The following is a 15,660-nucleotide window of genomic DNA, read 5'->3' as shown; positions in this document are numbered from 1 at the left end:
GAAGTCACACGGCACTCTCTGTCGACCTGTCAGCCTCGCCCCCAGGCCTGGGCCCTCCCCACGGCTCCTGTGGCTCTCATGTAGGTGGGGCAGCTGGGGCCTTGGGTGATTGCAGGGGTGGGATTGTTGGATGGGGGCATTGGGGCAGGGATGGCCAGGGCTTGGAAGAAAAGCTAAAGGAGCCACAGAGGGCGGGTGGCCTTTGCCAGAGGGAAGTCAGGGATCATTTAGAAGAAAAATGCATGCTACAGGAAATCTAATCACTGATGGGGCAGGTGGTTGGCAGTGGTTCATTCTAGGTAGTTCCATTACCCTCCAGGAGGAAGAAATACCAAAGAGATCAGCAGGCACATCTGGACAAGCTGATTTATTAGAATGTTACAGTGGGGCTCCCACACAGAGGCACAGAGCTAGGTGCTCAGCTGCCCTCATCCCCCTCAGCCGCCAAAGCCTCCTGGCTCTCTTCTCTGCCACCGGGCTCCTGCCGAGCAAACTCCTCGATGACTATGTCCTCAGAGCTGGTAGAAGCAGCAAAGGGGAATAGAGGGTTAGGAACAATTGTCTGAGCGCCTTCCACATCCACTCCCATTTCCTGATCCCAGGGAAGTGATCCCTTCCCTGCTTCCCAGCTCAGATCCTCACCCCTTCTCAGCTGCCCCACCCCACATGGACCACACTGGCTTATTTCCCTCACTCCCTCCCCAGTCTCCCAACACAAAAGTCCCCCTTGAGGGCTGGAGGGGAAATAAGAATGGAGTGTGGGAAGGAGGGAAAGGATGGAAGAATGAAAGGCAAGTGAAGTAAATGCGAGGAGGTGGGGGGTGCAGGAGGAAAAAGAAAAATGGAAGGGCTGAGGGGGAAGGACGATTGGGAGAAGAGCAGGAGGTGGAAGGCGGGGGATGCAGAAAGGAAAAGGAGGGTGTTGAAAAGCACTGAACTATGACACGAAGCTAAACCATATGTTTCCACTGTACACCTATTGAAAGCAACACTCCAGGGGAGCTTTGTTCATTTCCATCCTCATAGAATGGAGAGTAGCAGTGGGGAAAGGGGGCGGAGTTTCCAGGCCTCACATTTTCTTACCTAGCAGCCTCTGCAGCAAGCATGGAGAGGGAAGGAAATACGGAGCAGAAGCTGATAAGGGGCTCTTGGGTTTCCTGAGGAAATGTCTTGTTATTCTTCCCTCCCCCTTTTAAACCCTCTCTCTCCCATAAACACAACACACACACCCACACATGCACCCTGAAATCTAGTCACCCAACCTACCTATTACTATTCAATCTCTATCTAAACTGCCAGTTTCCGATTCATGAGATCAGCACTGCTTAGGCCCCAACCCTCGGGATCACTGCCCATGTAAGTCCCACCTTGTCACTCACCATTTGATGGCTTTGGGTGCATTAGGATCAGGGGCAGCTCCACGCCGACATCACTGCAAGGATCCCAATGTGGAGTTACAGATCTCCCTCCGAGTCTGCTCCCTGATCCTCTCCCCCAATTTTCTGGTGCTGGGATGCCCTTAGATTCTCCCTCGTCACGCTTTGGGTCTCTTGATCTCATCCTCCCCTTCTAGCCCTGGTCCCCTCTCCCCACCATCTCTTACCTGGCTGTCAGGTCGCCTAGGATGCTGAGGATAGAATGACACCCTAAAATTAGCAGCTGGAAATGGAAAGTAGCAGCCTAATTTTACTGGGGGATAAGGGATTGTAAAGCCAACTCAGCCACAGAATGGGTTTCTGGAAGGGAAGGTGGCTTGTTCATGAAGCTTACAGTTTGGGGCAACTGGTCCAGGAGAAGCGGTGGGTATCAGATTGATTGGGTCAGGCCAACTGGGAGGAAAACAGAAGGGGCTCCCCAGCCCCTGCCCAGACAGACCCTGCACCCTTGCTCACCCGCCACAGGACACCATCAGGTTGACTCTGACTTTGTAGGACACCAAGATCCCCAGCAGCTCCTTATCCATTCCTGGCCGAAGACTGGAAGTGGTAGTATTTGTTGTATGTTTGTGGGGGTGGGTGATTCATTGAGTCCCCCCAGTCCTTTCTTGTGCACCTTTTGTCATCTAGGAGATCTTCCAGGCTCTGATCTCCTGTTCCTTGGGACCGCATTACTGTTCCTCAAATCCAGTTGTACCATGCCACCCTCTGCCCAGGAGCCTCCCTCTCTGAATATAACTACTACACTCCTTGGCTTTCACAACCCTTAGCCATTGAGCCCCACCTTGCCTCTCTAAGCTTCCTACCTGAACCCTCTAACACCTAGGGTGCAACCTAAGCCAACCTATCTTCTCTCCATGCTCAGAGCATGCCCCACGGATTTCTACCTTCCAGCCTTTGCCCAGGCTGTGCTCCCAACCTGGAATGTTCCTTTCTTCCTCTATTGCTATCCAGATCCAACACATTCTTCAAGATCTAGCTCATTCTATCTGTTCCAGGAATCCCTCTCCAGCTATGCTGGCTCCTTTTAACTTCTATTGGGTTTATAATCTGAACCACATGTACTAGCACTTAACTGTTAGATTGCATTTACATTCCTTTGTTCCCCATCTAGGCTGTAAATTGACTGAAAGCAGTGACTGTCTTAAACTCTTTTGTATCCACCCACATTGCTTAGCACAGGAATGAGCATGTCGCTGGTGTTCAGTGAAAACCCCCTGAGTGAAAGCTAAGACACAGAAAGCTATATGATCTTCATTGCCCTGGGATGCTGATCCTCCACCTATAAAATAATGCTGTTTGGATGATTTCTCAGGTTCTTTCTAGCAGTAACTGGGTATAGCTACATGACTGATCAGGCATAGGGAAAGGCAGTGGGAATTAACACTTGTCAGATGGTGGCAGATGGCTTTTGGTGGGAGACACATCTAACACTCAGGCCTCCAAGTGTTAGGCATAGGACCAAATGAATGATTTGGTAAAATTCTATCAATTCCTATCATTATTCTCCTTTTCCTCCATTTCTCATCTCCTAGTCCTCCACTCCATTGCTATCTTCACTAGAGAGTAGCTGCTGTAGAGATCGCAGTGTTAGAGCCAGATGACATATGATAGAATATTTTCCACCTCTGCCACTTATTGGCTTTATAGGGTTGGACAAGTTCCTTCATCTCTCTGAGCCACAGGGTCGTTCATTGTAAAATAGAATAAGAACACATATCCAGACCACTTTAATGGGATTCTTATGACGCTAACATAGTACCATATGTAAGATCTTTATGACCTGTAAATTATTATACAACATAAGGAATTTTTCCTTTCTACATTTTTTTTTTCTTATTGCCTATGACATAAGCCTGTCATTGGTCCTATGACTATTGTTTAGCTTACTATTGGCCTGGAAAGATCTCTGCACACTGACCGAGGGACATTTGAAAAAATAGGTAGGCCTCATTGACGGTGAAACTGCAGAACTATATATATATAGCACACAGAATGGGCTGAGGGTAGAAAAATGAAGGTTGGGAGTTACACTTGAGCTTACATTGTGCTAGAGGCCAGGTTGGTGTCACCATGCTTGAGTTTGCCATCCAGCGCCAGGCCCTGTTTCTCGCAGTTGTCAGCCAGGAGTGGGGTTACTTCAAAGCTCTTGGAGAAGGTGGAGTTAGCAGCTATAGTCTCCCTTTGAAAGGAAAAGAAGAACTTAGGCTAAGCTTGCCAACTAAGTGATTCTCATTCCCGAGAGTATTTTGCACGATTCCATGAACCTATTGGACTATCTGAGAGAGACTGAACTGTCCACAAGAGTAAATGTGGAGATTGAGAACACTTCCCTCTGGTGGGAAATCCTTTTGTCCCTGCCATCTGTCAGCATTTTGATGATCCTCTTGTGGGTATCCTCCCTCTACTCTCCTGAGAATCCCTCCCTCCCTTTCTCCACATGAGCCCTCACCTTGCCCTTCCTTGTACTGGGCTTGTATCTGCTTCCTTCTCTCCCCCACCCCCGCCTCTGCCTCCAGACCCCAGCCCTCTTCCCCCCACCCTGCCCCTCAGCTCTCTGACCCCGGCCCCAGTGTCAGCTCACGTGAACTCCTGAATGAACACAGTCTTGGTGTACTTGTCTAGTGAATACAGGACAACATCTGTGATCTGGTCAACTGAAGAGCCAGGAAAAGCATATGACTACAGTTAGTCATCCTTGAGACCCCAACTCTCTCAGATGCTGCACATGACACACGATGCACTAAGGTGTGCATGTGGACACACAGATATGTGTTTTGATAAGTTCACATTGGAGGGAAAGCCTCGATGAATGCATACTGGATAAGTGGGGCAGAATTCTGGAGAAAGGAGGGAGTTCCCATTGTGGCACAACGGAAATGAATCCGACTAGTATCCATGAGGATGCAGGTTCAATCCCTGGCCCCGCTTAGTGGGTTGGGGATCTGGCATTGCTATGAGCTGTGGTGCAGGTCACAGGTGTGGCTCAGATCCTGTGTTGCTGTGGCAGTGGCGTAAGCCAGCAGCTGTAGCTCCAATTCAACCCCTAGCCTGGGAGCTTCCATGTGCCATGAGCATGGCCCTAAAAAAACAGAGAAAGGATTTGGGACCAGGTGCGGAGGATAGAAAAAGAAGCTCACCAGAGATCTTGATTTTTTTGATGACCTTGTTGGTGGAGTTGTTGATGGAAACATTGACAGAGATTGGTTTGCCATGGTAGTGAACCTGAAGCAGGAGGAGAAGACCATCACAAGGTTGGAGGGAGAACACCCCCATCAAGACCTAGAATTTGTTTCCTTAGCACTGTTGCCACCCTAACTTCCATCCTTGTCTACTCAAGCAGGAGCTCAGTGAAGAAAGGGTTTTAGAGGGGTTGAGTGGTCAGGGGCAGGAAATGGGGATCACGAACCTCCCTGTCCATCCAGGCCTGGAGTTGTAGGGGCTGAGCTGACAGAAGGAAACGGCGAACGGTCTGGGCCCAGGGGCCAGGGCCTGGCTCCACAGGTGCAAACTGTATTTTCCGAATCACCAGCCGCACGGAATCTCTAAATAGAGGCCAAGGGGTCAACCAGAACATCTTCTTAGGACCCACAGACCTTTCCTGTGCCAACCCCATGGCCCAGTCCTTGTTTGGGGGCAGAAGGCTTCCCTTAGAGAATACCTTTGGTCCCTCAGTGTAGGTATCTAGACCACAGGTCAGCAAACTATGGCTTGCTGGCCAAATCTGGCCTGCTCCCTATTTCTGTATGGCCCAAAGCTAAGAATGGTTATTATACTTTGAAATGGTTGGGAAAAAAAATCAGAGAACAATAATATTCATGTGTAAGTTATATAAAATTCAAATTTCAGTGTCCATAAAGAAAGTTGTATTGGAACACAGCCACACTTATTCATTTACATACTGCCTATGGCTGCTTTCACACTACAGCAGCACAGTTGAGTTGCAACAGAAACTACATTGCTCACAAAGCCTCACTATTTCTTTTTTGGCCTTTTACGGAAGACTTTGCTGACCCTTGCCCTAGAGCAAAGAAAAGAAGTCAGAGGGGATTCAGAACTGGGCATCTGAGTTGGTGGCGATGGTGCTACAGAGGTTAGAAGTAGGGCAGTTTCTGTCCTGAGAGCAAGATCTATTTCCTGGCACAAGATGGAGGCAGGGATTTTGGAGAGGACCAAAGAATACTTCTTGGAGACTTTCTCCTCCAGGTTTTCAGCACAGAAACTCTTCACTTCAAAGTCAATGCCACAGGCCTGCAAAGGGGCAGGAGCAAAGAAAACTCATTTCCAACACTGCCCACCCCCGCTACTCCTGGGTCTATAAGGAAATACCTGATCCCATCCTGTAGCTGCCCGTTTTCCCAGTCTTGTCCATTTATCCCTCTTTCTCAGAACCCAGACCTCACCTTTCCTGTATCATCAGGACCTGGCTGCAGTGTCACTGAACAGGGCAGGTTGACAACCATCTAGGGGATCAGAAAGAGGTCAGCAAAGGGAAGAAATAGGGACCCCTTTCCTCCGTTCTCCTTCTTTAGCTTCCTGTCTTAATCATCCCTGGAATCCTTACCCAGAACTTGGGCTCTGTACCTGCAGGTTAAAGGGGTAAGCATTGTCCCCCAGCTTGTGCAGCAGTCGCTCCTGCAAGACCGTGAGGGGCACCTGAGGGCTGGTGGGCTCAGCTGGGACCACTTGCTGGACCTGTACATACAGATCTTTGCGGAATGTCAGGCCAATCACATCCAAGTCATCATGGCCATAGCGAAAGGCACATGTCAACATGACAAACACTGCAAAGAAGGAAGAGAGTGACCTGTCAGGCCTGAGGGGGAACGAAGGTCTTAAATGGCTCATACGAAGACGTGGAGAGACAATGTAATGTGGTCCAAACAGTGTGGCTGTAAAGAAAAGGGTTAATACATTTGACTCTGGTAAAATTTAAAACTTATTTACATTGAGTTTGTAAATAATGAAACAAGGAAAAGCCTGGGATGAAATATTTGCAAGACATACAACAAACCAAATTTAGTGTTCGTAGTATATAAAGGACTCCCACAAATCAGTAATAAAAATAAAAACATCCCAATATAAAAGTGTGCAAAGTGTATGGACAGGCTCATCACAGAAGTACAAAAAGGAATGGCCAATAGGTATGAAACTATGTCCAGACTCATTAGTAATAAAATGTATGTAAATTTTTTTGCTACACAGGCATCAGGCAGAAGTTCTTGGGCCAGGGATGGAACCTGCGCCACAGCAGTGACCTGAGCCACAGCAGTGACAAGGCTGGGTCCTTAACCTACTGAGCCACTAGGGAACTCACAGATAAATGTAAATTAAAGCCACAGTGAGATAACATTTCACACCCATAGGACTGTCAAAAAAATTTTAAGGGAGTTCCTGTCATGGCGCAGTGGTTAACGAATCCGACTAGGAACCATGAGGTTGCAGGTTCGATCCCTGCCCTTGCTCAGTGGGTTAACGATCCAGCGTTGCCATGAGCTGTGGTGTAGGTTGCAGACGCAGCTCGGATCCATTGTTGCTGTGGCTCTGGCGCAGGCCGGTGGCTGCAGCTCCGACTAGACCCCTAGCTTGGGAACCTCCATATGCCGCAGGAGCGGCCCAAGAAATAGAAAAAAGACATACACAAAAAAATTTAAGTCTGACAGCACTAAGTGTTGACTGATGCTCAGATGTGGAACAATAAGAGTTCATTACACACCGCAGTGGGAGTATATGTTAGCACAACCACTTTGGAAAACTGTTTGTCACTGTCTAGCAAAACCAAATCTTCTCATATATTATGACCTAAGAAGAACTTAGAGGAAGTCTTGTTCATATCTGTAAGGAGATACATATGAAAATGTCCACTGCATCAATATTTGTCATAGCATAAATTTGGAAATGGTTTACATACCTATCAATGAGAGAATGAGTAAACAGTTGTGGTAAATTCATGTAATGGAATACTAAATTCAGATTAAAATAAATGAACTTGGAGCTCCCTTCATGGCTCAGCAGTTAATGAACCCAACTAGAATCTATGAGGTTGTGGGTTCGATCCCTGGCCTCGCTCAGTGGGTTAAAGATCCGGCATTGCCATGAGCTGTGGTGTAGGTTACAGACCTGGCTCCAATCTGGTGTTGCTGTGGCTGTGGTATAGGCTGGCAGCTACAGCTCTGATTAGAGCGTGGGAACTTCCATATGCTGCAGGTGCAGCCCTAAAAATAAAATAAAATAAATGAACTTGAACTCCATGTATTAACATGATTAAGTCTCAAGAACTATCAAGTAAAAAAGCTGTAGGATGAGATGCACAATCTTATACCATGTATATAAAGTTGAAAAGCATGTAAAATACCAAACTTGTTCACCAATATATAAATATAGAGTAGAAGTATAGAAACATCATCATTCAGGATAGTGATTACTCAGGGCAGAGGCAGGAAGAGAAGGAAGGAGGGAGGAAGGGGTATGGGATCAGAGGACACAGGAGACTTCAGTTTGTTTCTGTAATTCTTTTTAAAGCTAGGTGGTGGGTACAGGGTATTCATTACATAATTCTCCAGCGGCAGAATACTTGGGTTTGAATATGACTTGGATAAATCCCTCGAGTTCTCTGAGCCTGAGTTATTTCATCTGTCAATAAATGGAATGCACAAAGAGCTCTAAATATGTTATTTAGACCTCACAATAATCCTCTGAAGTAGTACAGGTAGAGAAAATGAGCTCAGAGCAGTTAAGTGACAGCCCAGGATTTCACCCAGGCCTGTCTGACTCCAAAGCCCAGACTTGTATGCACCCAACTTAACTCATAGGATGGTTGTAAGGAGTTGATGTATAAGAAATCCCTTTGAGGAGTTCCCATCGTGGCGCAGTGGTTAACAAATTCGACTAGGAGCCATGAGGTTGTGGGTTTGATCCTTGGCCTCCCTCAGTGGGTTAAGGATCCAGCGTTGCCATGAGTTGTGGTTAGGTCGCTGACGAGGCTTGGATCCCGAGTTGCTGTGGCATAGGCCAGCAGCTACAGCTCGGATTAGACGCCTAGCCTGGGAACTTCCATACGTCGCAGGTGCGGCCCTAGAAAAGATAAAAAAAAAAAAAAGAAAGAAAGAAAGAAAGAAATCCCTTTGGAAATTTAAAGTAATTATAGATGTGGATGATGAAGGTGGTCATGGGACTACTGGAGAAATGAATAGTTGTAATTGAACTTATACTGTGCAGCTAGAACCTAAGACTAGGGGCAAATAGAAAGCCACTTCAATGCTCTAGTGGAGTGTAGGATGAAGTCCAGAGGGATACCTATCCAAGGACGGTGACAGAGATTGAGGGAAGGAAAGATTTAGAACAGGTGTGGGGAATCTTTATTTTTAATCAGGTGCCCTGACCCAAAGAAAAGGAAACTACTGACAGCCACACACTAGTAGAAAGCAACTTATTTTTGTATTTTTAAGAGAGCAAAATATCAAACAGCCTGATTATCTTCTTTTAAAATTATAACAAGCAAAGAAAATGAATCTATATTCAAAAGATACAACAAAGACTGAAAGTAATGATAACGGTAGTGTTTATAATGACTGGGGCAATGGGCAGCCTCCTGTTTCATTACCCTGCAGGAGGGAGAGTTAATTGGTTCAATCCTTTTGAAGGGCAGTTTGGTGATAGAAAGTTTAAAAGTGTGTGACTGCCCTTTGGCCATTCATTCCTTTTCTAGGCATTTATTCTGAAGAAATAGTCTAAAGCATGTACTTTATGGGGTTGTTGATCACAGCAAAAAAAATGTCCAACAACTGAAATTGGCTAAATACATTACGGTACACCCATATAATACAGTACTAGGCAGCTGAAAAATGTATAGATTTTTATATATTGACATAGGTTGAAAAAGATTAGTAAACATTATCATACAGCATTTTAATAAAAATATTTTTGCACAGAAAATATGAATAACTATGAACTAAAATATTATTAGTGATCATCTCTGGGTGATAGGATTATAGTGTTTTCCTCCTGCATCTGTACTTTCGAATGTTTCTACAGTGAAGGCAGACTTAACAATTATCAGAGGACACAACACATAAATTCACCTTGGTTCTCAATTACGCCAATTAAAGTGGGAGAAAAGAGAGAAAGAAAAGGAAAAAAAGAAGGGACAAAGGAAAGGAAAAGACAGAGAAAATGAAAGAGGAAAAAAAGGTGGCTGGAAGGAAACAAGGGAAGGGAAGAAATGAGAGATGAGAAATAAGACAGAAAAAGATCAGGAGAGGCCAAGCAGAAGGGTATCAAGTAAGCCCCTGAGATGAGGGTGTTAATCAGATGAATTGCTCTTGGCACATCCCACAGTCGGCATGTGGGCTCCCCCAAGGTATTATTGTCTTTCTGTTAGTTTGGAATCATCCTTTTCTGGGTTAGGAAATAGCTTGTTTTTATTTTTGCAAAATTCAACATCTATTCTAAAGTTATTAATTTGTATTTGTGTTTATTATACAAGCAGTATGTATTAATTATGTGACAAATCAGAAAACACAAGAGAAATCCAAGCCCTTTCATCAGACATTGTCTTCCAGAGATAATTGCTATTAATGCCTAGTGCATTTGAGTCCCAGCTTTGTTTCTATAATTAAACATAAGGCCACCTTAGGTATTTATGACTTCTCTCTCATTGCCTTTTTGAAATGAAATATTTTATTTTGAGATCATTGTAGATTCACATGTAACTGTAAGAAATAATACAGAGAGATCCCACAGATTTTTTGTTAAACAACAGTCATTCACACAACCACATATACTGCCCAACAACCGGCTTTTTTTCATTCAGCGATATAGTGTGAGTATATTTTACATCAACAAATGCACTTCAAAAGCAAAAAAATTTGCAAATATGATGCAAAAAAGATTATCTTCATATGGAGTTCCCATTGTGGCATAGGGGAAATAAATCCGACTAGGAACCATGAGGTTGTGGGTTCGATCCCTGGCCTTGTTCAGTGGGTTAAGGATCCGGCATTGCCCTGAGCTGTGGTGTAGGTTCCAGACATGGCTCGGATCCTGCATTGCTGTGGCTGTGGTGTAGGCTGGCAGCTGTAGCTCCGATTCGACCTCTAGCCTGGGACGTTCCATATGCCAAGGGTGCAACCCTAAAAAGAGGCCAAAAAAAAAAAAATATATATATATAATCTTCATAAAAATATGAAACATAAAATAGCTAAGGAATAAACAATATACACAACTTGAATAGTAATATAAAACTAATAAAAACATAAAGGAGATTAGAATTAAAGGAAAAATCACATCTTATTCCTGTATCAACATGCATTTTTTTAAACTAAGGATTTCTTTCTGTAGGTTATGCTGAAGATTTGGTAGGACTGTGAAAAAATGATTTAGGTTTTAGAGCTACAGAGGATTGAGAGTCTTAAATAATTACTGGTTAATTTACTGGCTATACCCCAAAGTTCCTCTGATATTTAAAACAGGATGGACTGCCTATCCACACTGTTCAATCTGAGAGATTAAACCTGTTTTATTCCACAGTATCTGAAGATTACGTCTGAACTAGTATTCATCAATTTGTTCTGAGCCTTTTTCAAATCAAGCCTAATTTTCAGTCTAGTCAGATCAGAGTAAGAATTTTTAAAAAGCAGCAAAATAATACTTGATCTATAGTACTGTGGCCAGTGCAGTGTCTCTTGCTGTCACTTGGTATAGTTATTATTTTGTTTGTTTCTTTGTTTGGGTTTTTTTTTTAAATGGAAAAAATGGGTTTCCCTAACACAAAGGAGAGATGGTAAGACATGCCAGAGATTGCAAAATGGCAACCCGAGAATCACATCCATCCTATGGAAAAATAGCTTTTTGATATATCCAGGCCTTTAAAAAATCTTTCAATTAGTTGCCAATATTTGAAAATCAGGAAATTTTCATTAAAATGTGGATTTCTGGTGTATTGGATCTTTCCATAGGCAGTCTAAGCACATTCAGATCAGCAGTGAAGTAGGGGCACCACCAACAGTAATGGAGAAAATCAGAAATCTTAGGAAAAAACTTTTCATTTCAGCACACGTGTAAACTTTGTGTGATCTTGAAAAACAATATTTAATTTGTGCTTCAGAAATATATACATTCTGAATATCATTTGGGGAAGAGACACTCTAATCTTTCTAGACGTGGGGCCTCTCAAGGAGGGCTTATGCTGAGCTTCATTTCCAGTTTCTCTTTGACAACCAGAAAGTTTGGCTCCACTGGGCTGAAATTCCCAGTTGTTAACCTCTACCAGACAAGACATGCATGGTTTCCACCACTGTTTAATTTTCTAATACCCCTCTGGTCCACTCATCCAGTCCACTTATTCGGGTTATCTGGCATGTGTGGACACTTAGTTTGGGGTCCCTGGCACATACACAGACCAACAAGGATTTTTACTTACTCTTTCGACCTTTTAAATACTCAGGGTCAACCAGGACTACACCATCTGTGGAGAGAGAGAAAGACAGCGTTCCAGTCAGGAAAAGTCCTCAGACCTTGAGATGGAAGTTGATCCCTGAATGGTTCCTCCCATTGTCCTCTTTAATGAGTTTCCTCTTCTGCACAGTCCTTCCTTGGCTTTCTTTTACTCCCTCTCTCCCATTCCCTTCTTCCCAGGTTCTTTCCCTTTTTGGACTCACTGACCAATGGGTTCCACCATGTCCACATGGTCCACGAAGTCCCGTTTCCCCAGGTAGATGGAGAGCTGTTGTGGAACAACCTCCCATGTTATTCACATAATCATATTTGAATGGATTCCCCCGAAGCCCCCATCCCAAACCCCTGAGACCTTGAAGGATGTACCCAACTATCCCTTTTGCCCTCTCATTTGCCCAGCTGGGCCAGGTTCTCTCACCTTGCCGTTGGAGCAGGTCTTCTTAAACACCCTATGAAGAGAAAATCAGAGGATAGGGGGATTGGAAGAGAAAGGAAGAGGAGAAGAAGGGAAAAGAAAGGGAAGTGGAGAGAAAAGGAGATATTTCTAGGATTAGAATAAGAGGCCCGAGGAGCATGAAATGGCACAAAAAGTGGAGGTGATTTTTTTTTTTTCGCTTTTTAGGGCTGAACCCGTGGCATATGGAGGTTCCCAGGCTAGGGGTTGAATTGAAGCTATAGCTGCCAGCCTACACCACAGCCACAGCAATGCCAGATCCGAGCCATGTCTGTGACCTACACCACAGCTCACAGCAACTCGGGATCCTTAACCCACTGAGCGAGGCCAGGGATCAAACCTGCAACCTCATGGTTCCTAATCAGATGTGTTTCCCCTGCGCCATGATGGGAACTCCAAGGTAGAGGTAATTGGAATAGAGTCCAAGACACAAGGTAAGGAGAGGTTGCAAACCCTTCTACCCCCAAGGCAAGTACGTGGATTTGGATAAGCGACAAGTCACAGAATCAGAAAATTAGGAGTTCTTACTTACCTGGACATGTTGGCCATTGTGTTGATGTTGAGCTTTTTCCGGCAAGAGGGAAAGAAGGAAGAAAGCTCAATCATTTGGTCCCTATTCTCTCTCTCTCCTTTTTTTTTTTTTTTTTTTTTTTTTTGTCTTTTGCCTTTTTAGGGCCGCACCTGTAGCATATGGAGGTTCCCAGGCTAGGGGTCTAATTGGAGCTATAGCTGCCAGCCTGTGCCACAGCCACATCAGATCCAAGCCATGTCTGTGACCTACACCACAGCTCACGGCAACGCCGGATCCTTAACCCACTGAGTGAGGCCAGGGATCAAACTCGAAACCTCATGGTTCCTAGTTGGATTCATTTCCACTGTGCCATGATGGGAACTCCTAGTCCCTGTTCTCTTTACCCCATTCTGGTTTACCATCCAGACACACCTAGTGTGATGTAACCTTTCCTTCTTAGCTAGATACCTCTCCACTATAAAAACCTCCTATTCTCCCTCCTGCCACAGTTACTTATTCAGCCATACTCTCCCCGATCCTGGATATGGGGATAAAAAAGTTTCCCTGGTTTTTACAAATTGTTGACTAACCATCCTATCTATTCTCCAGAAAGGGTGGGGCTTTTTGAAATAGCTGGGGCACTCTTGAGAGCCTTCAGAGAGAAGGAATTTGTCTGGAAAGGGGTTGGAGAAAGCCCTCATCCAGGAAAGGATGAGGAAAATTGGACTAGATGAGGCTGGGCATCGCCTGGCATACAGTAGATAACCAACCAAATAAAGGAATGAACAAAACCCAGATTCTGTTTGCTTTTGCTCCTGCAGTGGATTCTGAGTTTGAGTTCACCTCATGATAGCCTTAACACTCAGCTAAGAAGGGAGAAAATTTCGAGAGGAAAGGTTGGTGCCTCATGCTCTTGGTTGTTGGTGGCAGAAACATCTATGGCAGTTGAAAGCCTTCCTACAACCTTTTCATCACTCTTACCACCCTCCCCAGATTTTTCCACCCTTATCTCATCCATGTCCCCAGGTGCTAGGCCTTGAGTTAGATCCTTAGAGAAAGAAAGATGTCTCTCTAATGCTTCTCTTTGATGCGAATTGGGTCTGGCCCGAGGGGTGAGCTTAGAGGCGCTTCTAGAGGTCTCTTCCAGGGTCCCAGCCTGAGTGCCTGCCAGCTGTGTTGGGAAAGATGTCCCTCAAGTGCTTCTTGATGTAATGATGGGGGTGATAAGGCCAGGGGATATGGGACCTAGTATGGGCTGGAAAGAGAGGACTTTGGACCGTTACCTGGGGAGTAAGATGAAGCTCACATCCGTCTCCAGCTCTGGTTGCTATGCTCGCCTGCCCAACCTCTTATACCCAAGGTCCTCTGAGTTTTTAGATTGGTGGGGGTCAGGGGAGAAGAACAGGCTTCTGGGGGGATGAAATACTGCTTTATAAATAGCTCAGGTGCCAACAGTTTGGAAATCAGATTAGTGGCTAAAAGATTAGTAGCTAAAAGATTAGCAAGCTCTTGCTGCTGGGATGGGGGAGGGGTCAGTGGTTGAATCTGATGGTGTTAAAGTCAGAGGAGCTTGAGAAGGGTAACTACAGGGTTTTGGCCTTTTGAGGCCTTGAACCTGAGGGCCAGAGATCAAAGGCGAGTCAGGGACATTAAAAGAAAAGCAAGGTGAAGGATAGAAATAGGAGGGCTCAAAGCATTGGACTTTCTGATTCTGAAAGGAGAGCCTAGTGTCACACTCCAGTCTTTCTATATCTCTTGATCAGGTATTACAGGCCACACAAAAGCCAAGGGTATGGGAAAGAGCACCCCTTCCCCAGCCCCCCACTACTCGGGACTTGGGACTGTTGAAGCGATGTTTAGAAAGTGCCCCCCCCCATTATCCCAGCTTATGTGCACAGCAGGAGTCAATCTCCTGTCAATGGGGGTGGGATGGGGGAGGGGAGGCTGAGTGTATTGAGCTGAGTGTGCACATCTGTGAGACTTGAACTTGTTGGAGAGGAAGGTAACAAAAGATTCTTGGCCCAGAGGTAGGTTCTCCAGCAGGATGTTGTCTGTGGAGGGAAAAAACAAATGACATCTATATCACCCCCACCTAAAGTAAACCTTCCCTGCCCCCCAGCCTTTGACTCTCTCCAATCCCTAAAACTAAGTCCACTCTATAGGCTCTAAGCAGCTTCCCTTGCCTCATATGACCACTCTGGAATTAGAGATATTTCTGTCCTACAGCTGCCAGGACCCCCACAATGGCAGCAACAAAAATAATCTTCCTTTCTTGGCTGTCCTTCCTATAGAGCCCTGGCCTGGGCTTCATGGACATGGAGGATGTAGAAACAGACTCTCCAAGCTCTGGGGATATAGGACCCACATCACCTTGCCATAGCTCAGGCTGGCCTTTAGCATCTATCCATAGATGCTGCCCTCAGCCCCTCCACGGCATGGTATCCATTCCTCAGAGGGCGGCTGTGGCTGTGGTTCAGGGGGCTGGGCCTTCCCTACCTCCTGGTCCCCACTTTGGGCTCTGGCCAGCTGTCCTATAATACCTTTGCCCAAATAACCGTGTTAACCTTTGTTGTTCCTTGTAGTATGCACCCCAGGGTCTTGACTTTTAGTTGTCGTAACTCTCTGCTTCTCAGGGATTTTCAGCTCCAGCTAGAAGCCCCAGCCTCTGCAGGGAAGTTTGGTTTCTATGGGGAAGGTGACAAGTCAGAATGATTGCACTTTTGGATTAGCCTTCAACTCGTTTTTGTCTTCAGATCCACATGTGAGGCTTAGCCTCTTTTTCAACTCAGATCCATTGTCTTCTC

General features: G+C 45.3%; 1 protein-coding gene across 2 annotated transcripts; it reads right to left on the bottom strand.

Moving 5' to 3' along the window:
- Positions 1-352: 352 nt before the first annotated feature.
- On the bottom strand, positions 353-14,264 carry ARR3 (arrestin 3). 2 transcript variants are annotated; one of them, NM_214345.1, is given in 17 exon segments: positions 353-518; positions 1,084-1,093; positions 1,380-1,432; positions 1,604-1,627; positions 1,893-1,976; positions 3,481-3,618; positions 4,021-4,093; positions 4,577-4,661; positions 4,846-4,981; positions 5,620-5,687; positions 5,840-5,899; positions 6,021-6,220; positions 11,857-11,901; positions 12,099-12,159; positions 12,310-12,340; positions 12,878-12,909; positions 14,140-14,264. In NM_214345.1, coding segments are annotated over 16 exon segments (1,185 nt in total). In that variant the 5' UTR covers positions 12,895-12,909; positions 14,140-14,264; the 3' UTR covers positions 353-418.
- Between the last annotated feature and the right edge of the window lie 1,396 nt (positions 14,265-15,660).

Source organism: Sus scrofa, chromosome X (assembly GCF_054392235.1).
Source record: "Sus scrofa isolate SSC_HxYL_T2T_F1_AM1 chromosome X, Sscrofa_HxYL_maternal_Yorkshire_Landrace_v2.0, whole genome shotgun sequence".
In the NCBI taxonomy this organism is placed as follows: domain Eukaryota; kingdom Metazoa; phylum Chordata; class Mammalia; order Artiodactyla; family Suidae; genus Sus; species Sus scrofa.
This window is presented reverse-complemented; position numbering and strand designations above follow the sequence as displayed.

What these genes read in the sequence shown, in the direction of transcription:
- ARR3 (XM_085006359.1), bottom strand. Translation starts at nt 12,951, where the DNA reads ATGATTGAGCTTTCTTCCTTCTTTCCCTCTTGCCGGAAAAAGCTCAAC. An exon ending in AACCTGGCCTCTAGCACAAT is followed by an intron (nt 1,977 to 3,480) that starts GTAAGCTCAAGT and finishes TACCACTTCCAG; the next exon opens with TCTTCGGCCAGGAATGGATA. An exon ending in CTGATGGTGTCCTGTGGCGG is followed by an intron (nt 1,628 to 1,892) that starts GTGAGCAAGGGT and finishes TTCTATCCTCAG; the next exon opens with CATCCTAGGCGACCTGACAG.